The sequence below is a fragment of the Neopsephotus bourkii genome, unplaced genomic scaffold, assembly GCF_033783945.1.
Source record: "Neopsephotus bourkii isolate Nb327-2 ecotype Australia unplaced genomic scaffold, CSIRO-AGI_Nbou_v1 NB_718, whole genome shotgun sequence".
In the NCBI taxonomy this organism is placed as follows: domain Eukaryota; kingdom Metazoa; phylum Chordata; class Aves; order Psittaciformes; family Psittacidae; genus Neopsephotus; species Neopsephotus bourkii.
In genome coordinates this window covers 1,012,700-1,039,299 of record NW_026901217.1, presented here as the reverse complement: position 1 = coordinate 1,039,299, position 26,600 = coordinate 1,012,700, and the positions used below count along the sequence as shown (strand labels likewise).

General features: G+C 40.2%; 1 protein-coding gene across 1 annotated transcript; it reads right to left on the bottom strand.

The window, feature by feature from the left end:
- Positions 1–1,669: 1,669 nt before the first annotated feature.
- SMARCA5 (SWI/SNF related, matrix associated, actin dependent regulator of chromatin, subfamily a, member 5) lies at positions 1,670–24,612 on the bottom strand. The gene is made up of 24 exons (XM_061354139.1): positions 24,369–24,612; positions 21,753–21,827; positions 18,746–18,912; positions 17,936–18,036; positions 17,160–17,260; positions 15,163–15,342; positions 13,539–13,694; positions 13,306–13,437; positions 12,836–12,904; positions 12,193–12,302; positions 11,702–11,928; positions 10,308–10,429; positions 10,067–10,219; positions 8,728–8,864; positions 8,130–8,274; positions 7,695–7,814; positions 7,450–7,560; positions 7,233–7,346; positions 6,947–7,069; positions 5,642–5,774; positions 4,660–4,778; positions 3,504–3,716; positions 2,942–3,052; positions 1,670–1,971 (listed from the first exon to the last, which is right to left on the bottom strand). Exons 1-24 carry the CDS (start codon positions 24,507–24,509, stop codon positions 1,906–1,908), a joined length of 3,126 nt encoding a protein of 1,041 aa, XP_061210123.1. The 5' UTR covers positions 24,510–24,612; the 3' UTR covers positions 1,670–1,905.
- Between the last annotated feature and the right edge of the window lie 1,988 nt (positions 24,613–26,600).

The window sequence follows — 26,600 nt, the reverse complement described above, 5'->3', positions numbered from 1 at the left end:
TTAACCAGATTCTAGTACTCCAGAGTAATACCAATTCCCCTACTACACAGATAATTGCCTACCTTTCTCTGCTCGATTAGAGCAACAAACCACAGGCAAGTACTTCTAAAGGGAGCTTGTTTTGACAGATGGCACTGGGGAATCACTTGTACCAGCCAAAGCAAGTAATTTTTTACTTCTTTTTTAATACTTAGAAGAAAACAGATTTTGTATAGCTAGTAGTATGCCATTTGGGAGATGAAGGCTTAGTCCCTTTTGCTTTCTGGATGCTGGCAGTTGGGAATTGTTAGCACAAATGAAGTGCTGCTTAACTATACAATAAAGCTTTTCCTTCTGCCTCAAGGTTTCTATTTAGGCTAGTTGTAAACAAATGGTCATGGCTTGGTTTGGGTTTTTGATGGTGGGTGGTGTTTAGTTTGGGTTGGGTTTTTTTGGGGGGAAAAGGGATGCTTTTAAAGGAAGGCTTCAGCATTGCAGCATTTTTGTTTTGTGTACACTAAGTGTAAGCACTTACTTAAACTGATTTCTTCTAGGGCTGCCTACAATTCAACCTGTAAAGTGTTGCGGACTGGCTGTTAACTCTGCTGTATGTACCAAGCTCTTTTGCCTTTCTGCAGGGCAAAGTGTGGTTAGCGACCTGTTTTCAGCTGGTGTCTGTGACTGTCACCTGAAATAGAAACTCATCTAATATAAGGACTGTGCTGCTGTGTCTGCAGTCTATATGGGTGAATGAATTTTCACCCTTTAGGTTTAGTTTTGCTTAAGTGCTGAAGCTCTAAAAAGCTGCTTTTTATAGGGATGCATTTCTCCCCATTTACACAACAGTGATGCTTTTTGATATGTGCTCTTAAACAGGCCAAAATTGAACAAAGGTTACTCAATGCAAACTGAGCATTTAGTCTGTTGGGGGGTTTTGTATTTTTGCTTGGTTTTTTTGTGGGGGGTTTGTTTCCCTAGTAAATTCCAAAGTTATGCTCCATTAGGTGATGGTAGTAGGAGACATAAGTTTTCATCTCAGCCTTTATGTGCTAGATACCTAGAAAAGAATGGGCAGCACAGGAAATGCTCAGGCCCAGTACTGTTTGAGCAGCTGTGAACAGTGTGACTTGCCAGGCGGTGACTAGGCAGCCCTGGCTCTTTTCACGGTAACCAACAAACACTTTACTACAGTCATTTCAGGGAAGAGGGTGTCCTGAGTTCAGGGGGCTTAAACCACGGCAGGGGGTTGGTTTATATTTTGTTATGTTTTCTGTTCTGACTTGTTGCTGTTTGCCAATAAAAACAGCTCTACCATTCTTAGGCCATTCTGATTAAGTACAAACCTCAGTGTGACTGACTTACCTTTCTTCTGTCACAGCTTTTAAGCAGAAAATGTTACTGTTTATTCCAATCCGTACGTATGTTGCTTATTAGTTCTTGAGGTAATATCAAAGAACAGAGTATAATGAACTTAATTTCACTGCACAAAGGTAAGTAAGGTCAGTGACATGGGATTTCCAGAAATGGTGTCTGACTGGTGGTGGCTCATGACACAAACCCCCGATTAAATACTTACTGTTGATCATAATGGAGTAAGTGTTCACTACACCCTAAGAGATAAAAAAATTGGGGATGATTAAATGGGTATTCAAGTGGAAACATTAACAAATAAAAAAAGCCACATGAAGCCTTATTAATAAATGAAGCCTATTTTATTACTTCAAGTGTTAATGGTAAAAAAAATTCAGCACAGCTGTTGCATTTAAAAAAGTGAAACTACATTAAGTACTATGTTTCTAGTTCAGTAAACAGATGAACCCGATGTCCTTTAATGACATAATAGTTGAGCATTATACAGTACATCTTATGAAGACCCGTAAATTAAAGAACTACTTTTTAATTTTAGTGATTATAAAAATTCTGCATTCACAGCTTTAGCTTCTTTTTTCTTCCACGACCATCAGGAGTACCATCCATTTTGCGCTTCTGTGCCTGGAAGGTAAGAAAGATTTTCATAAGTTATTGTGATACAAAAGGATTATAAGCAAGTAATGCCTTTCTATTCAAAGCAGATGGAGATGATTTACACCCTGGCTGCTTTAAAAAGTGATAAATTACAGATGATGTAATACGCCAACATGCACATCCTCCTCAGGATAGCTGTTGCTTTGTATTCTTACAATTCTGGAAGAGTATGATTTCATACCGGCAAGAAGTGTATAGAAGGAAATAAGGTTGTTATAAAGCTTCCTGTTTATGAAATGGTATTTCTAAATACCTGCTTAAATAGTCTGTAAACAGTTCTAAGAAACTTATTAATCCACCACTCTTCACTCATTTCTGCACATCTGCAACGTCAGTTGTGCTTCTAAGTTTTTATACAGCAGCTCTACGTGACAACTACCTGAACAACAAATCCAGGCAAGAAATGGGTAAAGACAGTTGATATTTCTTTTGTGTATTTAGCAATACTTTGAATTCAGTCAGCAAAAAGTGCAGTCAAGCATACGAGCTGTTTTCCCAAATCTAGCCCTAAAAGCCCATTTCACGACCAACCCCCATATAAGGAAGGTGATGGCAGAGAGCAGAGTCTGCATTGGAACACTTGGCATTCCCAAAGAGGAAGGAATGGTGTGTACTGCCTGTGTATCCCTTAGTAGTAAACACTATTTTTTTAAGGATAAAAATTAATCAAAAGGCCAAATAAATCTCAGGGTTATTTTACCAGGGTAAACCTATGCAGTGTACCAAGTCAGTGATCCAAAACGTAACAGGTTTATCTGCCGCTAGGCATGCGAACTACAATTTAAAACCTATTTTCCTTTATTTGACATTCATGACTGTACTAGCTAATCCAGATCTTACTATTGCTTTAGAAGGTTTTTGGCTGTTGTCTCAGACAACTAGAAAAGTGCCCTGTCTTCAAATGAGCTTTCCACAGAAATGCCTTTTTAAATCCTACCGAAGATGGTTTTGGTCCACGTTTCTTCTTTTCTGCCTTTTCCTTTTCTTCCAGTTCCATGTTTTCTCTTTCAATCAGGGTGATTAAAGTATTGCATCTCCTTTGCAGCTCCTAAATTGCACAACATATTCACTCACTACATCAGGCAGCCAGTTAAGGTAGAAATCATAGTATACTATTAGAAATGCCTGTAAGTAGGTCACTTTTTGCTATATCTTGCCAGAGTGAAAAGAGAATAAAATATTTTGCATTAGTTATCGACTGGCTTTACAGGAATGGCTTTGATGCAAATGTTTGCTTTTTAAAACGTTTGTATTTTAACTCAAATTCATGCTGATTTTGAAAAAAAAAATGTGCCTTGGGATTTTATACTACTCTTCCTATAAGACTTTTTAGTTTACTGCATTTGCCATCCACTACAGTTATTGAGAAGTCTGTAAGAATATAATGTATTGTAAATGTGCACATACCTCAGTGTTTCAGAAGCTATTTAATTAGGCTGGTGCATAACTGTGTGGTCACAGGCATTTGTGAGCAAATCGCAGAACAGATTAATACTTACCATTGCAGTTCTGGACTTGAGAAACCAGTCAAATCTGAACTGTGGGGAGTTCCGGATGCACTGTCTTAATTCATCATAGACATTTTCTTTATCAAATCCTAGCTTGTGAAGCATACAGATTAGAAAGCGATCTTCTTCTTCAGTGTAATTCTTCCCTTTATTAGTACCATAAGATATTCTTAGCTGGTGGAAAGGGGCTTTGTACCTGCCAATCTAAACAAAACAAGTAAGATCACATAAAACTAACAAATGGCTCAGAATTAGTATGGAACTATTTTATATGAAAGCAATGTATCACATGAAGACAGGCAAGTGAACAGTAACAAGTTAGAGAACTGGCTTTTATGATCTCTGGTGCTAATCACAGGTAAGGAACTGTGGGTTCTAGATAGTGCATTTATCAATACTGTTTGAATTGGTAGGCAACAGAGTTTTGTCTGTGATCGTGTGATTAACGGCAGACTTCAGGCCTATCACTACATTTGAAAACAGTCACAATCTGTCAGTGATCCTTTTTAACCACAAATTGTCAAAATCAGAGCAAGAGTAAGAAAGTCTCAGTGTTCTTACTGAGACTGTGGCCCATGGTTCAGCTGAATTCTAGTCAGGTGAGTCAGACACTGATCTTCCCCTGACTACCCTAGAAAAGAGAACTAACTAGTCATACCTGAAGTGGAAGGGAAATTCTGATACACTGTCTTAATTTAATACAAGTCTGTTCATTACCAAACCTGGTTGGTGAAACAGATCAGAACAAAACCTCCTCTGCTTGTTATGCATGTCTTCTGTTTTCAAGAGCTCTAAATGTGTATATATACCATTTTCAATTACATCGGTCCAAAAGAAATTCTGCTACTTCAAAAAGCATGTTGCTCATAAGCAGTTTGACATATAACACTATGACCTATTTGTCCTATGATAAAAATAAGTGTTACAAACAACAAGGGAGGCCATTCATGAAGTTATCATCATAGCCAGGACAGCACTTCTAAAGAGTGGAAAAGCTACAGGAACAGAACATGCAAAAGAGGCAAACCCCAAGCCTAACATGTTGTCATCATTCATTAGTTGTCATCATTCACTGGCTAACCAGAGGCCCTCATCAAACTTCACTAGCACAGGGAAAAAAAGGAAGCAGGGAACACAGCAGAGGTACCTTTGTATCAAGTGCTTTTTTTATGCTGATTCGTCTCTGGATTCTGGCTTCCCCTCTTTCTATCTGAGCCATGATCTTCTCTATGTCTTGGAGTTCATTGCATCTTTCCCAAAACACAGCTAAGAAAAGAACAATTGCTTAGCTTACCACGCATCTTCAAACTTAGGGGTTTTGTACCTTAAAAAAAAAGACGTTACCCCTTTACCAGAACTTACTGCTATATAAAAGCAGGCATGTCTTTACCCAATAAGGAACCTTCCCCTCCTGGTATCATGTTCTGCAGTATTATAAATGCTGTTCTGAAGGGGGTAGATACAGGAGTCCTCAGTTTAAATGAAGGGTGATACAGACCAGGATGGTTTTTGTCAGCCAACCTCATTCTCAAAGAAGAAATGCTTCTTAAAATAGAAACAGCACTAGGTTTTTACAGACAGAAGCAGGAAGGCAAGTGAGTGGCCAAAGACAGGAGCAAGTAAGTGTTAAAAAAAAAAAAAGACAGAGACATGCTTAAATAAGTTTTTGTTAAAGAATTTTTCATCTCTGTAACATGCCATGTACCCTCAGAAATTCAGCCCCAGGACCTTGCAGCTGCGCTACAGCAGAAAACACTCCCAAGACATCAGAGGTAAGCAGCTAAATGGCCTAGGTTACAAAGCCTGATGGTCGTTATATATCCAGTCACAAAACATTTACTGTATCCCACTCTTCATGGGGATGAGGTAATATAGGGGTAGAGATTCAAGAAAACTACTGGTAAGTATATACAAGGAAAAGTAAAATCTCTCCAGCTAAGTATTGTTTGTCCACATTTCTTTTATAAAAATTAACAAGTACTGAAGTCCAGTCAGAGTAGATTTAGGATGTATTAAGGTGGTTAGACCCGCATTTTAGTGCAGCTTTAATTATGCAGTGGCTTAACATGGCAAAATAAGCAGCATTAGATATGGGCTATCAAAGATGACTGCTTAACAAGGAAAGTTACCTGAATACTCAATGACTTCCTCTGGGGTTTTTCCTTCCACTTCTCGTGCTATATTTTCAATGTCATCACGGCCCCATTTCTCATTAGCTTTGATGAACTGGTTAAAATCTCTCTTATTCCAGTTAGTGAATCCCTTTAGAGCAATCAAAAGGAAACATTACACAGAAGCTGAGGATTTGTCTGTCTCCAAGAATCAATAGATTTCTTTAAACCTCCCACAACAAACACCTCAGTCATTTCAACAGTATTAAACCTCTGCTTCGTCTACAGTTTAATGTTAGCAGAAAAAATGTTTTATACTGCAGTCATTGTACTTGCTTAGCTACCTGCTGGTTCTGGATAAGAGTCTCCGCCTCATAAACTAATCCCTCCTATTCTCTGAAAGAGAACATGGGATCACTTTTTAAGAGGAGAAGTCCCTCAAGTGAAGCAAGTAGAGTCTATATTGGTTTTGTCAAAAAGGCCCACCACATGCCCCACAGATACCACCCTAACCCTAACCCACCAGCTGCCCAAATAGGCTCATTTAATATAAGCAGTAACTTCTAAAAGCAGCTGGCAGTAAAACGTTCTGCCAGTCATGTTTCGATTCAACCACAGCTTTAACTGATTGCACTGATTGTAATAATGATCTTGGTCCTGTAATTCTGCTTCCTCTCCACCAAAGTAGAATGTGAAAACGCAATACCCAAATAAGGCATAACAGGCATTAACCTCTTTCAAATTAAATGCATATGCTATCAAATTATATTCCTGTTTAGCTCACATCCTCTTTAACAGGGATGTTCTCCACTACCAGTCATAGTTTAGGAAAACTGACCATTCATCCTGTAGAATTAATTTCCACATGGGAGTGATACTTTGGCATAATGTGGGACGTAGCACCTCCAGCCCTGCAGTAAGTCTGCAAGACATCTGAGGAAAAACGCCACAGGTGACTGTCAATGTAAACTTGGGAAGCCAGACTCTGATACCAGGCTAGTTCTTATTCTTCAAGCTTAAAATACACAGGATGTTGATCATAAAATCATACAATGGTTTGGGTTGGAAGGGACCTTAAGGATTACCTAGTTCCAAGCTCCAATCAGATTCAGTAGCATGCAAGTACACTAATTAGGTGCACCATCTTCAAAGGTACCCAGGCCCACAACAAACAATGCTAAACCTCTTGTCAGTCAGAACCAAAATTTGCAACTCTGTTAACTACAGCACATGTCAATCAAAAACCAAGAGATGTTCCTCTAACACTGTAAAACACAAAGCAAGCTTCAGCTGATCTCAGTCTCACTAAAGACTCAACCATACCTGGGTTAGGAGCTTCTCTTTTTCTTCTAGTTCTTCATCATTGAGTGGCTCAGCCTCATCAATCTTAAGCTGCTCTTCTTTCTGTGCTTGGGCTGCATTTGGCAGATCAGGATTACGAGGTACCTGAAAGGTTTTGTGAAATTTGGTTAATACTTTACAGCTAACTGCCACTTTCCTGTTAATATAACCTAATCATTTGTGCAGTTCAACATTTATTTCATTTATATTTAGTGTGAAAGGCAGAAGTATGTATTCCACTGTTGCAGTGTGTGAATTCTACAATTACCTTGTACCCAATTGTTTTCCTGTAGTAGAGAATCTCTTTTTCTAATAGCTCAAACAAGCGTGGAGGAAAGAACTGGAAGTCCTGTACATTTGGCTGTTTTGGAGGCCGTGGTGCCTGAAATACAAAGTTTGTACATGACTCGCTTCCACATCCAGAATTTGTTTTGCTTCTAACAGTAACACTTGATTACGGGAGGGGAGGAGTTAATCCAACTCACCTTGGGTGCTTTTGGCTCACTGACTCGAAGAGCTTCTCTGAAGTAAGCATCCACTGCATAATTGGCTTTTCTTTCTCTTTTTGGTGGTTCAATCCACTCTGTAAAGGCCATCTATAAAAACAAATCCCACCGTCCCAAGTAATATTAAGACTAAGCCTATACTCTATTTTAACCAACACTCCTTAAGTAAATATGGTTGAATCATACAACTTGGTGCTTTCCTCCCAAAGATATCTAGATGTTACCTTCTGTTTTTCCCTGTAGTCTTCCCCTTCAAAATTATACACGCTGGACTCTGTATCCATTGTGAAATTCCTGAGTGAGCTTTCACCCATCTTTGAAAGTTTTTCATTCATTTCCGCAGTCTTGGAGGGAGAAAAGAACAATAGCAGTTTTGAAAGGTATTTTCATTATAGAACATCCCATGTTCATGTAGAAAAAACAAACACAGACTCAGAATGGTTTAGGTTGGAATGGACCTTAAAACTCATCTAGTTCCAACCCCCTGCCATGGTACAGTTTACACTTTACACTAGACCAGGTTGCTCAAAAGCCCAATATGTAACCCTCAATATCAAACCCCCTTATTCTCTCTGGCTTACAACCAAGCTACCATCTCTCACACACTATCTCACCATCAAATTTAAGGTGGGCTTCTGTTTTTTTGAACTTTATCTCACCTTCTTTGCACCTCTTTCCAAAATATGGTCAATATCTTCATCTGTAATCTCGCTTTCCTTTGAGGCAAACACATGTGTTGCTCCATGCCTAATCATTTGCAGCATTTCATCCTTCCCAAGTTTATTCAGGTTTTGATCCACCAGTCTTCCTGAAGATAAAAGCATTGGAGGACAGCAAGTAAGAAGAGAGTTTACATTATGGAAGGAGCAGTACATGATCTTTCCCTCCTTTGCATTTTTGCTCAATGAATTAAATTCCAGATGAAGATTAAAAAAAAGGGGCGGGGGGGGGGGAAGGCAAGATACCAATTTTTCCAAAGGAGAAGTTGAGTGCTTAAAATACCCATACAATATGCACTTGTATGGATACATAATGTATTACTAGGGGAGGTAACCAAAAAGTGATGAAGGAAAGCCAACCCCTAGAGTAATATACATTTTCAAGTGGATCTGGCCTTTGCAATCTGCCTTCCGAGTCCAGCTGACACAAAAGCAACATTCCCCTTGATTCTTACCAGCCGATTTCACCACAGTTTCCAAGTTGTGAAAAACAAGAAGAAAGTTACATCATGCATACAAGCCAATGGCCTTCATATACTTGCCTTGCTGAATGACTATGGAATCTAGCCGGAGCTTCATTTCTGCACGTTCCACTATTCTTTCTTCCACTGTATTGTCTGTGATAAACCTGAACACCCGAACAGTCTTTGTTTGGCCAATTCTGTGTGCTCGATCCTAGGCAAAAATCCAAAGTAATAAAAAATTCAGTACTTGGTTTCCAGCATGACTATATAATCACTCTTCCATTTATCGGTTTCAACATAGTAATTTACAAAATAGAATAGCAGAGGTTAGTTAAACCTTTATGGATGCATTATTATAGCTTTATAGCACCTTCTTGTCTGCACTGCAAGTTTTGGGATGGATTTTTCAATACTGTTAATAATGAGTCTGGCTCTAGATGTCATCCCTAAAAACAGTGTTTGGGTTTTTATTTTGTTAAATCACAGAAAGGATAAAACTGGATGCTCCTGCTCTTATGTAACCTTCTGTAAAATAGAAGTATTTAAGACATGAACTCTGTACTGACCAAAAGCTACATTTCTTGAAATCCTTGAGTTGTGCCATATTTAATGAAAAAGACAATGCACTTCCCTCACCTGACTGGCAGATCATTAACCACTGTGAGCATTAGTATTCTGAATATACATACATCTCCACAGGTAGTTGGAACTATCTTACTTTAGTTTCAAGACAACAGTTCCACCATTCCTTTGAACTTATTTTTGCCAGAATAGTTCAAAACCTACAGCTTAACTGATATAATTAGCAATTATTTCCAAAATTAGTCATTGAGAAGACTCATTTGTCAAAAAAGTTGTAGTGTTTAAATAGCTTTACTATCTTATTTGGTCAGTAGTGTTCTTGGCATGTCATGAGTTTGGAGATGCATGCAAATCTACTTCAAAAAAAAATAAAGATGGTTGCTAGAAGTATCTGGGTTACTCAACACCACCATAAAATCAGGTTTTGAGAAGCTTAATTCTTTGTCTCTTTTACAAGGCTTCAGGGAAGACAATTTAAACACATTTGCCTCCACTCTCCACAGAAGTAAAGTTTTACAGTCTGGGGATTAACATGCCAAACAGGGTTTTTTAAAACTATTTATTTTCATTTTAAACTAGGCTAGTTTCATTAAATACTACTAAGAGCACTGTAGCACATTCCCACTGAATAAAACATTGTATAGCCCAAATGTGACGACAGGTTCCCCACGGTGGAAACTACACTGGAACTGAAGTTGGTCTTACAAATACTACTGTGGTAAGGCAGGAGAAGTACAGATTTATTTTGGAAATCCTACTTCATGCCACAGATTTCTATGAAAGTTCTGTAACAAAAAGAAGAAAGAACAAAATTTCCATCTGGATTCTTACCATAGCCTGAAGATCTACTTGTGGATTCCAATCTGAATCATACAGAATTACAACATCAGCAGTAGCCAAATTGATTCCAAGTCCTCCTGCCCGTGTACTCAACATGAACACAAATTTTGAGCTACCAGGTTCATTATACGCATTAATAGATGCCTAAATAAATAAAAGGAACATGTCAGTTGAATCAAATGTTTTACAAGTACTGATTTTACTTAAATAAAATACCTAAAATTTTAAATACCTGTCTCTCGTCGTGTGGTGTTTGTCCATCCAGCCTACAGTATTCATAGTTTCGCCACATACAGTAATCTTCCAAGATATCTAGGACTCTGGTCATCTGACTGAAGATTAAGACTCTTGAACCTGTAAATGGTTCCGAACACAGCAGAATAAGATAATAACAAATACAAAACCAGCAAGGAGTACAAGGAATGAAATACTGAAGCATTTGTTTTAGATTTAAGATATACAGAAATTAAGTTGTTCTTAGAAGACTTTTCAGTTTACTTACCTGCCAAGAACAACCTCCCAAAAATGTAAATGCACAGTAAATTATGCATATATATACAACCCTTTCCGACCTACTTAAGAGATTTAAGTAAACCACAGAATATTACAAAGGTTCTACTTTCCCCTACCTTCACTCTCCTTATATGATTTGAGGGGTTTTTGTCCTTTGGACTCAAGGTCTAATAATGATTCTGACAATGATCATTTGATTTAAGACCAGGCCAATTTTAATTGCTACATCTCATAAGATATGGCCTTACAGAAGAAAGAAACCAAGGCTTTTAAAAAAGCACAGCAACTACTTAATAGTTATACTGCCATAGTAGCTTGGATGATACCTGGATACAAAGTACAGATACCTTGTTTTATTACCTAAGGCTGGGGCTTGACTTGCTTTTCTTTTTCTACAATGTCTCCCCAGTCACAAACTTTCCTCCACTCCTTTAGCCAAATTATCCCAGTAAGCAGACTCGTGAAATAATGAGTAAAATTGGTCCAGAGTCAGTAATTCTGTGGGGAGTGGGGTTTACAGTAATGCATTCCAGAGCTTTGTCCCTACTACCAAATAACTTCAAAATAACTGAGCCTTCCCCCATGTTTGCATACCTTAAAGAATTCACTGAAAAACTCAGGTGCTGCTCAAATGCATGTCCAGCAAGAAAGACCAAGTTTTCACAAAGGATTTGACTTTAACTCTACATGAAGACTTTGAATCTGAAGTGCTACTTCATGGCAAATCAAACCAGTAGCTAAAATACTACATCATTCTAATTAGAACAACTAATAATGCTAAGAAAGAAAACCTAGAGCCCAGCACAACTGCTGTTTCAGCAGTCTTAATTTAGCTGGGGTGAAAAAAAAAAATGCTGAAGGAAAAAAAAATCAGATTACTTCACCATCACAAAAAGCCATAATGGAGTGTCAATTCCATTATTTATGAAGGCACCTCACAAATTGCTTTCATATCAGCTATTTAAGATATGTGCATGACAAGCTGGTGTCATGCTAGAAACTAACTATAATCCTGACTAGTGTGCTGGCTTTTGCTCAGTATACATAAAAACATCAAACAGCAGTGACTTTCATATTTATTGTTGAGCCAAACAATGACAATGAGACACATACCCTGTTCTTTCAACTTAGGGAGCAATTTGTCCAATACTACCATTTTGCCACTGTTGGTGACCAAATGCATATCTGTGGTATAAGGCGGGCCAGGTTCTGCTCCATCAAAGAGATAAGGATGGTTGCAACATTTTCGCAGCTGCATGAGGATATTCAGCAGTCTCATTTTGTCCAGCTTCCCAGCAGAATTCAGTATATCTATATCCTTCATTAAGATTCGTGTATACCTAAACCAAAGATAGGAGAAATTTTGGCAACTCTAAAACAACGTTAGCCTTTATTTAAATTATAAGCACAGTCAAAATCTCCCCCTCATTTCATCAGGTAACTCTCCCTAACATGCACGGGTTTGCCACCACTAAAGTGTCAGAAGGATGTATGAGCTGTGAGTACACCAGAAGGAATAAAATCAAGTTCCACATGATAATCAAGCCACAAGCAGCACATTGCTTCTGAGCCTTTACTACAGCACAGATAAGTATGTGAATTACCATTCTCGCTGCATTTTGCTGAGACCCACATAAATTTTAACTTCCTTCTTTGGAGGCAAGCTTTTCTCTACATCAGCCTTAATGCGACGTAGCAGGAATGGTCGTAGCACCTGAAAGACATTTTATCATTAAACATATTTTGGAAACTGAAACACTGACTGAGCAGTCCAGTAGACAAAAGCAGTGCAGATACTCTATCATAAACGCTCAAACATCAGACCTATTACTAGATCATCTGAAAAAGCAAACTATATGGACAGGTTATTATACATGGGAATGTACACGTACTTTCCTTGGAAGAGTCAAAAACAAGGCCAAAGTAATATTTCAGATGGTTCTATGCCCCTTGATCTTTAATTTTGCTTGACTAAAATATTTATAGTCTCTTCATAGCTAATAGTTTTAATGTAAGCATTTCAGAACCCTGAAAGCCAGAACTACAGAATCTTCTCTCACCTCCAAAACAATTTCCTTTTGAAGAAACAGATCATTTTTTAGCTTCACCAACCTGTTCTGACAGTGTACCATAGTTTCTGCAATAAGCTCTCTTACCCTAATATTCTGTCACAATAAACATTAGAAGAATTATTTAGAATCTAACTTAGGTAAATCTAACACTTCTACAAAAAACAGGAAGACTCACCATATGGAGACGTTCCACCAACTTTTGATCTCCTAGACAGTTGTTGGTATCAAACCATGAATCAAAGTCCTGTATCAAAGAAGCATTGGTATATAAGGTCTCCTTTCAAGGTGCAGTGTCATAACAATAGTGAATAAATAAAACTCAAGTGATTCTCTTACAAGGGCAGTAAGTAAAAGAACAAATTATCCTCTTTGGTCTCTTTTTTGCAGAAAGCTCTATAACACAATGTCTTCCAAACCAAACCAAATGTTCTGCATTACTGGAAGATGGGGGGGGGATCAATATGCGAGTCCTTTTCTCTTGAAAAAGATTCACTTTTATCACTCCATTGGAAAAATTCCACCTGGAATAACAGACCACTGCACCATCAATCTAAGTGATATTCCCAAATACATATTCAGGTCTGTTTTCATAGCTAGAAACCCAGCAAAATTGATTTAATTTGACTAGCAGAAATGAAGGCTTACCTCAGATGAGTTAAACACATCTGGCAAAAGGAAGTTAAGAAGTGCCCAGAGTTCATGTAAGTTGTTCTGCAGTGGAGTTCCAGTTAACAGCAGCCTATTTGTAGTCTTGAATTCCCTCACAATTTCTGATAACTGAACGACATTGAGACATGAGCAAACATACAAATATTACTAGTTGCCACACCACCACCCACTAACCCACACAAATATCTCTCACTGAAGGTATAAATTACCTTTGATTTTTCATTTTTAATCCTGTGGGCTTCATCTATAACTAGGTATCTCCAGTTAAATTTTTTAAATACTGATTTCTCTTTGATAAGCATTTCGTATGATGTTACACAGACATCCCATTCTCCAGGCAGCAACACATCTCTGACAAAGGCAGCCTAGATGACAGTGTGACAGTTAGTTACTGAGGTTTTGTCAAATCTAAAGCAAAAAGAACACACTAACACAATTTTAACACAACACTGCTCTAAATTTGAAAGAAGAGATAAAAATTAATTATAAATTTATAATATAAAATTGTAGGCAGTGTAACATCCAAGCATTGTAAAACTTGACAATTTTGTCAGTGCTAAAGCTGCTAAAACCCTTGGAGCAGTGCAGAAAAGGGACTTCTGTAACTTTTGGCTTTGAAACTGCAGATGACTACCTATATGCATGAGGTTTTCAATAACTGAAAGATAAGATCACAACTGAAAATTAATTTTCTGTAGGTCTGCTTTGTTGGTGTTTTAAGTTTGAAGTCTAGAAAACAGCAGTTTTGAATATAAAAAAATAATCCCAAGCAGAGCTTTATGTGGCTAACAATTTCAAGAAGGCTGATATCCAGGGTTAAAATCAGACCACAGTAATTAGTCAGAATTAAAAACAGAGATGTATAAATGTCAAGAATTTAACTCACACAAGCAAGAGGTATACTGAGGAAAGAACAAGAACTTTCAGGTTCAAAAAAGATGCCCTCAAAAAAACCACACGGTATCAGACCTGCATCAATGACCTCCAAAACTACTTCAAGTTTCATCAATATTTTTGTAATTTCTAGCCCAACAAACTCTGAAAATAGAGCTGGATGCCCTTAGAATAAAAAAAAAACCTGCTGACAAAAGCAGAATCTTAATGGCACCAGTAACAACTCCTGCACAAATAAATGGCTAACTCCAATTGACAAATCCACATATGCACCATCATATTCTACAGGTTTTGTTTTCTTTGCTGTGCTAAAAAGAAAAAAAAATAGTGGCAAAGAGCTGCTACTGAAGTTAACAAAAAGAGAATGACTGAAATCGTAAGGCCACAAGAGGCTGAACAGTATTGTCTCTTTTAATTAACAAAACTCAAGCCAAATAAGGTCCATTTGGATTCCACTTTCACGAACCAACCCCTCCAACCTTGCCCCGTCCAACAACTGGCTGACAACTGTTTTCAGAAAGCAGTTCCTTAGTGACAGTCCACATAGTCCTTTGAAGAGCTGCTGTTATAGCCAATACAATGTACTAGACTATGTAAAGCAGGAATTACTTTTTTACAAATTTATATATTCATACAAATGATAACACTTTATTTTCCTGCTTTAAGATTTATTGGGTTTTCTTGGTCTACACTGTGTATTGGCTTCACAAAAGGAGAGGATCTCTGAGCAAGAATGAAGTGATGAAAAAGTGATGAAGCAATACCTGGTTAACATACATGTGAAATCTAAGCTGGTTATGTTTCAATTAGGTAGCACTTGTGGTTCTTACTGTTTAACCACTACAAATCCAAGTAATACCCTTCTGTGTGAAGGGAAGGTAAAGGACAGCGAGACCACATGCTGTATTTACACAATTAAAAAAACTGAATCAAACTCACGCGCTGGTCTTTGTCACCTATCAAACAAACTGCTCGAAGCGTAGGGACCCATCTCTTGAATTCATTCATCCAGTTATGTAGGGTGGACTTAGGAACTAACACCATGTGAGGACCAGGAATATTTCTGTAGTGTTTCATATACCCAAGAAGAGAAATTGTTTGCAGTGTCTTCCCCAGACCCTGCAAAAGACATTAACATGTCAGAAAAACAAATCTCTCAGGAAACACCTTTAAAAAACCCAAGAGTGAGCTCAGAGTAGAACATGGAAGACACCACAGCCTGAATGAATGACTGAGATGTACTGAAGACAGTGCTGCTCAAAGACATCAAAATCTTGCTCAGGAAAAACCTGTATGGCTTTCCACATTTAATTAAGTAATACAAGTAATCTTTTCAAGAAAACATTGTTTAACAACATTTTGTTTCGCAGACTAGGGTGTACTCATGTTATTTATTTAGAGGTCAATGGACTTTACAAACTGGATGTACATATTCTCTTAAACTTGAAAAGAACCCTGTAAGCAGGCTTTTACAGGCCATGACATGTCAGCTCTTGTGAGAAGAGAGCCAAACATAAATGTAAACAGCTGCATATGTCAAAGAAGAAAACAAAATACTGAGCTTCTTTAGAGGTACTTTTTAAGCATTCTGCTCTTCATAAATGTTTAAAATCTTCTTCTTCAGCATATACTTTTAACAAAACTGAGGAAGGCAGCAAAAAAATGGATCATTCATATCATTTAAATAAGTCAAAAAGATTATAAATCAAACACATGGGATTAAAAAACTGCAACAAATAAAATCAAACCAAACAAAACCAAAAGAAAACCATCAATGCAAGTTATTTTTGCTTCTAAAACTCAATTCTTTGTCTGCAAAATAACCACATTACAACTGGTGAAAGATGTGGAAAAGTGTTTACAAGCTGTGTGAAAGGCATTAATAAGTTCAAAAGGATGAATACTCAAGAATGAATCAAAACACATTTAATAGTAAATACTTAAAGCCTCTACACAAGATGGATTTTGGAATACCACAAATCCATGGACTTATAAAATATTTCCCAGTTGTTTTCATTAAAACAAGCCTCCTCCACTTGAAACTGTACTCAGCAAAAAAACCATTGAAATAACTGCTCTATTCACAAGCAGGTATGGTGAAGAAAATCCTTGATGTATTTCAAAATTATACATGTTACTAAATGATAATTTAAATTCATTTGTCCCTAGTTTATCTTGAAGACATTCTATTACAGAGAAAAGAATTACCAGACAGTATGAGAAATGCAGTATACTGAAATATAACTAAATTTTTATTATTCCTTATCTCTTCCTTGTGTAAAACAGATACAACTAAAATGACTGACAGGACAAAAACGTATCTGCCTATGAAACTATTACAATTTCTTCTGCATTCATCCATTGTCTTACAGGGAAGAAGAACAGAAACGGAAGCAAAAGCTACTATGGTCAGTGCTGACTGAAATGATCATGGTGTGCCCATAGCTGCACCACTTGTCCCACTGGTGCAGCTCTTACTGCTGGAATCAGTCCATACACAGCATACTTGTATCCTGCTACTGGCATTTAACCCTAACAACAACAGGAAGTGTTCCCACATTTGTTGCTTTTTTTCATACACGCGCTCTCTTCACAAGGGCAGCTTGAGAATGCCATAACAAAATAGCTGCAATTTAGAGAAAATAAATAGAGGTCACGTCATTCTATAGAATAACTCCACTGAACTTTATTCTCTTAAAGGTTGACAGCTTCCGTTTACATATGCCTCTTTCTAAAACTGCTTGTACAATTTATTTAAATTAAGATACTTGCAACACTTTTAACATTAGTGCCTTAAACCATACTAGAAAAATAAGATTTGATAAATTAAATTGTACATTTGGTGCTATTAAAAAACATAAATATAGCTGAACAAAAATTGTATTGCATTGCATGTGTTCACCACAAGTTCCCAGAAACACGAGCTATGTGCATACCATTTCATCAGCCAGGATACCATTGATGCCATTTTCATACAAAGAGATGAGCCAGTTCAATCCTCGGACCTGATAATCACGCAGCTTTCCCCATTTAACATCTAAAAGACATGGAAGATTAGACTAAAAGATCTGTAAAAACTTACCAAAGAATGTCACCATCCCTTGCCTGCCAACTGACATTCGTTATCTAAGCTACAGAACAAAAACTAATAAACTTAGTGCAGTAAATCTCAAAGAAATGCAGACTGGAGACAACAACATGTTACTTTTGTTTCTGCAAACTGCTCCAACAGCTTTTTTTTTCTGCAAGAACCCAAAATACATAGGAATTCTAGCTTTATCACCAGCCCCCAAAAGAGAACACAGTCAAAAGTTGAAACAACAGAATACTGAATTCTGTTAAAGGAACTGGAAGCTGTTAGGTACTTTAAATTCTATCAGAAAACATATAAAAATATATAAAAACTGTACAATGACAGACTTAAAACCAGCTTGCTCTTTCCTAGCAACTGAACTATAGCAGCTGGATTTCTAAAAGACAAGACTCACTGGCCCATCTTTCCAGCCTGACTGAAAATAGGCAGTCCCTCACTAGCACATTTTGTCTCATCAGACCAGTGCTGGATTTTTTTCCTTTTTGTCCTGACCCGCAGAATTGATTCATTGTCCTTGGGAAGGATGAAAATAACTTCTTTTTAAAACAACACTTTGAAGGAAAAGAAGGGGGGAGGGAGACTGCAAACAAATAAACACCAAAATAAGAGGAAACACACATGATGGAGATTCTTCAAAACGAGTGCAGACGTTAGTTGTCTTGGAGCTTTCTGTTAACAGCTCCTCATCTTCTTCCTGCTCTGTTCTACGATGGCGGTAGCTGAGAAAGAGCAAAGGAAGAAGTGAGTTTCTGGATAAACTAAAAAGACGAGAAGCTGTTCCAAAATTAAATCTAATCACTGCAGTATGAAATGCAAATACCAAAAAAGATTCTAGCAAAATTCTTCAGAAGAACTGGTTTAGCTGTTTATCAACTGAAACGCAGATTTTAACTCTTTTAGAGACACAAGCTTCTTAATAAGATAATATGCCCATCTTGTTAGCAGGCTCAAATATTACAGCAAAGGGACCGTGACTGTGTGCATCAGTACTGGCCTTTAACTAGAAGACAGGGAATGACACTATATTTAAGAGTTGCGGAGCATCTGCCAAACACTAGATATACTATAGTCCTTCAGGCAAGAACGAAGGCAATCCAAATTTCTAGACTACTAATTTTCAAGCTGTCTGTAAGATGTTGTATACTGATGTTGTCCATGGACTATCACAACTTGCAGCCATGAATGCTCTACTTTTCTGCCCCGCTTCATGCGTAAATCACGTGTTTTACTATCAATATAAAATAATTGTAACTCCTAGAATTCCTGAACAGCCCTCAACTTGCAGGTGGATACCTGAAAAAGACCACAATTACACAGCATAAAACACACAGTGAAATAGGACTAAAGACTAGCAAGTTTAACTTACGCTTCTAAAGTACAATAAAATCCATAATTACAGTACAAGCTGGCCTATATGTCATCACTCACTCGCCAACTGACAGTAAATTCTGTTTCTCATCCTTCTTTATTCGTGGACGTCCAGGCTTCATTTTCAAAGGTGAAGTTGGAGTTTTCTGAGCAGCTGGCTGAATGAAATGAGCAAACAGCTCAGTCTGCTTCAATAGATACTCAAACCTGTTTGCTCTGTCTGTTTGCTGTTGACAAGGAAAATTAAGTGAAACAAGTGAGACATTACAGTATGTATTCATTCAAAAGAAAAAGCTAACAAATACTTTTCAAACAATATAGATTCACATTTTATATGCATAGCTACAATAACAAACAAGAAATGATTAATATCAACTAACTGCTGATGACAGATTCAATATTATTTTATTGGATCAAGACTAGCACTTGCTGCGCAACAGGATCAAGGTTGCAAGAAAGACCTGTGCTAAGACTGAAATCCGATTTTGGCACAAAGATTGCATGAGTGTCACTAGACAAGGCCAGCATCCTCTTCACAACCTTCTCCTATCAAAGATGGTAGTCCCAGTCCCAGACATTTACTTCCACCCAGCATGTACACGATTCTTCAATGAACTTGTTCATCTTGCCAACCTGGCAACAAGTATTTTCTACCACATTATTTTTCTGCCTGTGCAGTGAGATATACCACCTCACTGTGCTGTCAGATAAGCAAATGAGCTGGCATGAAAGGGGGTGGAGGAGGCAGAAGAGCACAGAGCTAGAAGCCAGAACAACTATTTCAGTAGCACAGCCCTCTTAGATATGCTCAACCTAACCTGTCAGACTCCCCACTTAGGCACTGTTTCTGCTGTGCAAAAAAAAGATTACAGGAGACAACATCAGTATCTAAAAGGTTCAGTTCCTTCAAGACAGGCTCCACTTAGAAGGAACACACTTTCCCAAGGCCACATCAAAACTTTATAATAGACAATCAAGACAGAAAACAGCTCCAAGCTTAATAGCAACCACTGACATTCTGCCAGCTGCTACAATTTAACCTGGTATTTAGCAACTTGCACAGCTACAGGAAGTCAGTTTTCTTAAGTCAAAAGGAACATATGTTCCAGGCTTCTGCAAGAGCAATGCCAGCTCTGTGGGTGCTCTCTTCTTTCAAACAAGCAGTTCCTGCACTACACATACAACAGAAAAACAGAGGGTTAAAGAGACAGACAAAGAAAGAGATCCTACCACTGAAAAGTCAGACACACTCTAACTATAGTTTAAGCTTGACTGACACAGATGCAATCCACATCCACTGAATTAAAGTCTTCCTGTCTATTCTTCATGGTTTCGATGTTTTTTTTTGTTTGCTTCACAACAGTTTCTGAAGTTTAAACTAGGAAAAATCTTATACCTATACAAATTACTGACACTTATTGTTAAGTACTTGTACTTGCTTCACCAGCTGTGCAAAAGAGAAGTAGAGATACAGATGGTATTGCAGATGTTTCCTCAGTCTAAAATTTTAGTAAGGAATTTTCTGTGAGTGTGGCACTGCACACACATCCCCGTGACTTGATTTTGCTGCACTTAAGGATATTTCTTTAAGAGACTAACAAACATTACTTTTATCTTTTAGATAGGGCAAAGACTCGAACAGTCTGCACTCAGCAACCTGAACTATCCTACCAACAGAGAAACCTGATTTTCTTTTCCAGTGCATCCTCTGACTACTGCGATTGTAAAACACAACCCTCCTTGTAATTGTGCCTGTCTAGAGATTGTAAGAGACAACTCCAAGTTCACTTTCTTCAGTTTGCCAGGAAGCAGCACAAATAAATTAGCAGAAGAAGACTGGGTTATTTTCAGTGGCAAAAAGAAACACAGGAAGCAGCAAATTATAACAATCAGTTTCACTTTCCCATGAAGAAATTCCAAGCAGCCACAAACACTGGAATTACAAACAGGAAGAAGGGAAAACAGGGAGAACCAGAGAAAGAAAACACAGTGCGTTGGTGAGGAGTGGTTGGCTTCCCCTCTTATATTCAGAGTATTATGAACACTAAAAATAAGGAAAATGGTAAGTTTTCTGCTGTCTAACCTGCAAAGCACAGAATCACTCACCTTCCAAAGCTCATGGACTCTAACTACAGCTTTACAAAAAATAAATTAATTTCAGAAAAAGCTAACAAAACTATCTTTCAATCCAAACAAAGTTAAAGGGCTGAAAAGTTGGCTAAGACTTAAGAGTCAACACTTGTCCTAAACAGCAAACCCCTCCTACACCTCCTGTGAATTTTGAAAGCTAACTTTTATTTACTTTGTCCCATAAGCTATACTGTTTGAAAGAACTCTCTATTTTTAAGTCTTCCTACTAAGCACATTTCAACTGAAAATTAATGCAATGCCTATTGAAAGCCGTGTGCCAAACCTTTCTTTTTACTGCTCAACCCCCAGATAGAAATTAATGTACTTTTCCTACAAAGGACTGCTGTTCTTACAGTTCAGAAATAAGTTTGGAATTGTTTTTCTGTATTCAGTGATATAAGAAAAGGTCCTAAACTGCAGCTGATTCCATACATTGAGGAAGCAAAGCAGCAGCCATTCAAAAGCTTATGGATGCTTTCTACATGATCTATTTCTCACTGAGAAAGTGAATACCCAACTCTTCATAATCCCCCTTGCCTACAGGAAGGGCAACTCCACAGATAACTTCAAAAGCAACTTGACAACTTTTTAATGCATTCTCCCCCCAAGACTTTTGAATATTTCCCACTATATCACTCTTCTAGATCTAGAGCTCCTCAAAGGAGCTTCCTAGAAAAGCAAAACATGTTAACAGTTATTCCCACAAATTACTGCAAGGAAATGGAGAAAGAGCAGAATACCAGAGAACAAAAATGCTAAAATGAAGGGTCTGAGGGTTTTTTTTGGATTGTTTGTTTCAAGCTACTTCAATATTTTTAATAACTAGACAAATTTTTATAAAGCCAGTTAAGATATTTCAAACAAGGAGAAAACTCAGTCTGTTTAAAGCAGCTGCATAAGTACTGGATAGCTGTACGCAGTCACAAATATCACATACCATTTTCTCTTCATATGTAGGATCTGCTTCCTGGATTTCTTTTTGTTTTCCTGGTGATGCATCATCAAAAGATTCCTGAGATAAAAAAGAATTAGAAAAAAATTATTCTCTGAACAAGGAAAGATAACCATGTAAAGGAGGATAAGCTTGTTTCAAATTACTATCTATCCACATCAGATGACACAGCCATCTTTCATTGCTTTGATATAGTCAGCTTTCTATTACTTGCTGTAAAATTACCTGGAGGTGGATCAAAGATCCCTGCCACAGGGTGAGGGACAGAGCTAGATCTCTGTAATCCGATTTAGCTCCATCATTCAAGCATCACATCAATGCGAATGAGTGAGACAGCTGCGGTCCAAGAGCTCAGCATGGCGCCTCTATAGTGCTGAGCCAAAACACTCCTAAAGCTGGCTCCGAGAGTACTGCCAAAGAACTATCTCTGGTCCCAGTGCACAAGTAGTTTCAAAGTTGGATTTTTTTCCTTTTTCCAGAGTACCCTGATCCTTGATCATTCTGTATCAAGGGAACAAGTCTAAATAAGAACCTGGACTGCAGTTTTGTCCTGGGAATAAGAATTCAGATAAATTGCCTTTTCCTCTTATTTAGTTTATTAAATCAAATAACTGTTACCACCAATGGTACCACTATTAACAGAAAAACAAGTTGTGTGTGTGAGTCCTCCCTCATCCCCTTTCTGCCAAGTCCTTCACATATGGCCTTCAGTTAATTCTTTCAGATCAAGGCTCTTTTATCCTGTTATTAGGTTAACTCTTTCCCCTCCATCTCCCACGAGTAATTTCATCTCCTGTTCTTAAAACAAATACAATAGGATCAACCTTCCCTCATAAGCCACATTAAGGCAGTATATTGCAAAATAATTCTTGAAAAGGTAAGAAAAGGAAACAAACCAGACGCCTTCAAAATCATTGTTAGCCATCTGTTTAATTAAGACAAATGAGAATTGAGCTAAACTCAATCTTTACTAGCCAATGTAGAACAAAGGAACACGAAAGTAAGAAGCATGAAACAAAGGCAAGCAAAACACAGGATGCTTGTGGGCAGCTGTTTCCTCACAAAACTCTGGCAGGTAAGAAGGTGTGTGGAAACAAAAAAACCCGAACAAAAATGTTTCATTCACCACTCAAAATACGAAGAACTGAGCATAAAAGTGACAGTCACAGATCTTATAAACTCATGCCCGCATCTTCTTACTCATCTCCCACTGGGTTTAGCCTGCACCCATACACTAGGGAGTACAGCCGTGGGACCGTCTGAACTCATGTATTAAATTCATGCTTCTCCTGAAACACTGAACACACAAAACGCAGAAACACAGCATGGCGCCATCTGATCTTATGTGCAACAAATATGACAAAACCTTGCAATTTAGCTGGAGAGTAAAAAAAGCAAGCAGTTTGTCAGATGATCAGGACTATCAGGAAGCTATCTAAAATGAAACCGCAAGGTAATCCCTTCCCAGTGAGAAAAGGAACAAACTTGGCCAGACCAGAGAGAGCCCTTGTACACAGGCACCTGAAGAGCAGACTTCTCACAGCCTCCTCGCGCTAAGGCCCAGCTTGGAATTGCCCTATTTCTGCAGGTTCGAGCAGGGCTTATTACCCACAGTGCTTTGGCTACTTGCTCACCCGAAAAATATGGCATTTACAAATTTATTTAGATCAAGTGGGCTGGTCTGTATAGCATGACTCAGAGTACAAAACACCCTGGGCCGAGAGCAGGACCAACCAGTTTCCTGGTATCATTAAAGGAACAATGCCGCGATAAAATTAGCATCTCCAGGCGATCTTCACTCAGACCCCTTGAAATTTCTGGAATAAGCACCTGCTGCCAAAACAAGCGCATCATCAACCCCTCTCCCCTCTAAAAAAGTTCTGAAGCACTTCAGCGGACACCACACGGTACTCTTTTTAAAATGCGGACTTGCTCGCTGAAGCAGGAAGCACAAACGATGGGAAGGCTTCTCGGGGACCAAAGAGAGAGGAGGAAGGCTACTTGCAAGAAGCGGGTAGTGAACCTAGTGAGATGTGTGCGGGGGTGGGGAGGATAGCGAAGCCGCCCCCGACCGGCAGAACGCGAGCGGAGGGTCACCCCTGTCCTCCCCTGACCCCGAAAATACAGGCAGCGACCCGGCGCAAGGCCTACTCTTCCCTTGTCTCCGCGGCAGCGGCCTGGCGGAGGAACACTGCCCCGGGACACCTGTGCGGCGACCGCCGGCGGGGGGGGGGGAAGCGGCGGGACTAAACACACGCGCACTGTACGCACGCCGTCCGCAGCATCCACCGCCACCGGGCCGTTCGGGCCCCGCCGTACCTTTCCCCCACCCGCCGCCGGGGCCCGGCAGCGCCCCAGAGGCGCCGCGGCACAGGGCCCGGCGCCCGCCCCTCCATTGTCTCACGCGGCCCCACGAGGCTCGGGGACGCCCCGCTGGCGCCGTCCCCATGGCGGGCACCTGCCGCAGCGCAAACCGGCGCACCCCCGCCGCGGTCCCCCGTGGCCCGCCGCGGTGCCCCGTGGCCGGCCGCCGAGCCCCGCGGAGAGGGGGAGTAGGGTATGTGTGCGGTGGGGCTGTCCCACCCGGGGAAAGCGCCTGACCTCCATCTCGGTGTCGCCACCGGCCTGACTGGTGGCAGAGGGAACTATCCCCGCGGCCTCGCTGCTGTTGGCGCCCGGTGGCGGCGCGGGCACCTCGTCCGGTTGCGACGGCGGCAGCGGCGGCTGCTGCCCGGCGGACATGTTCCCCGCAGCGGACAATGCTCCGCCAGGATCCGGGCTCACGCCCGGCTGGCTGCGCACTGAGGGGAGCGGGGAAACGGCCGGCGAGGGGGTGGCTCGAGGAGAAGTTCTGAGACCAGTGCGCGGACGCCGACGTAGGCCTGTCCCCGCTGCCGCCCCGGCTTTTCCTCACGGCGGGCCGGCGCCCACCAACCAGGAACCGAGCCGGCTCGATGCTCTCGCGAGAGCCCTGCCGCCGGCGTGCGGCGCGGCGGGAGCCAGTAGGCGGGCCCGAGCCGCCCCTTCGGCCCAGAGCGAAGGAGGAGGAGCGCTCGCCGCGCCAGCCACTGCCTCAGGGAGGGGGAGGTTGTGACGTTATCCCCCTCGGGAGCGCGCGGACGGGCAACGGCTCAGCGGAGGGGCGGGGCCGGGCCGGGCCGGGCCGGGCCGGGCCGTTGGTGCTGCCAACCGCCGTGTCGCGCAGGCTGAACGGTAGAAGGCTGGCAGCGCCCGGCCCCGCGTCCTGGGGGCGCTGTGACGGAGCTGCTGCCAGGAAGGAGCCCTTAACGCCTGCACGCAGGCAGGTTGCTGAGAGGTCGCAGCCCAGCGCAGCCCTGTCAGCAGTCCGTACACCGGTGTAGTTAGTAATTAAAACCGGTCCAAAGTAACATTAATAAAGCAATCTCGTTGAAAACTGGGCGGGTTAGTGCAGCGGTTCCTTGGTACAGCTTTTAATCAAGAGGTGGGCTGAAGTTAACTAACAGCACTGCTGTCCCAATCAAGGTCATGAAGGCTTGTCAACAAAATGTACTTGGTAGCCTCATGGTGTGCTCTTCAAAATAAACCGCACGGTGTTAGTGCTTTGAGCAACTTGGTCTACTGGAAGGTGTCCCTGCCCATTGCAGGGGGTTGGCTTAAGGTCCTTTCCAACCCAAACCATTCTATGAACCTATGAAATAGCAGGTCTCCATGAAAACAGAGCCATTTCAGGTCATCTAATAGACCAGTTTTCCAGCAGGAACGAGTGAATTGTGAGTGGAACTTGGACATTCACCCTGAAGATAGCCAGTTACCTTCCTTCATGTCACCTGGTTGAAGGAGCCAGACAAAATTTGCAGGGTTTTATAGACCTGCTGAATAAAGCATGGTGCCTGCTCCTGACTTGAAGCCTCAGCCCATCTGAGCACATTGACAACTGCACTACCTCTGCTCAGGAGGGGAGTGATCCTCACTGATCCCTCCCACTTACCTTACCAGCCACCAAGTACCAGAGCATGTTACATTTCTAGGTACGTACACATTCAGAAGTGGTGATAATGTAGATGCACCCAGGAAGTATACTCCACAGGTTTGTGAAGCTGCATCTCCAGCACCCTGATTAACTACTGTAATCATGTAGGTACAGCTAAACTGAGACCATCTCCATGATGGTTATTACAACTCTTCATTCCATTAGTGTGCGGGTTGGGGGGGAGGGGGGGTATTATTATTTTTTAAATGGACTTTCTTTAAAATTTCTTTGAAATTATAATTATTAGCTTTGACATTTCCAAAAGCCTGCATCACTCCATTTCTGCCAAAACTACTTAGAACAGTAACTTCCCAGAAGAATTTCAGTTTTCCTAGAATAGGACTTCTCAACTAGTAACAAATTTACTGACATATTTTCCCACTAGTTGTTTCAGTTTCTTATCACCCATGGAAACACAGTCCCTGAGCTTTGTTGAAGGCTCTTCGCTGTATTCAGGGAGACAGCTTTAACTTTTAAAGATATGCAGCAACAAATTATACTAAATTGCATTAGTTTAGCTGCCTATACTATTCCAGCAGTCGTGTGTCCAGTTTTGATCTGCTCTGCCTTGGCTTCTGCCCCCTCTCCTCTTCTGGAGTCGCTTCAGATGATGCAGTGCTGTGTGTGTGATGTGGAGTGTAGGTGAAGGTGGGAAGCAAGCTACACCCTCCTCCTTCTTCCCCCATTTTGCACCCTTGTTTCCCTTCACTTGAACAAAACCACATGTGGGAGATCACTGGTGAAGAAAACGGGGGTAAAGTTCCTTGGGAAGGAGTCAGGAATTTTGGAAGACAGGCGAGGATGATTCAGCACCTTGACAC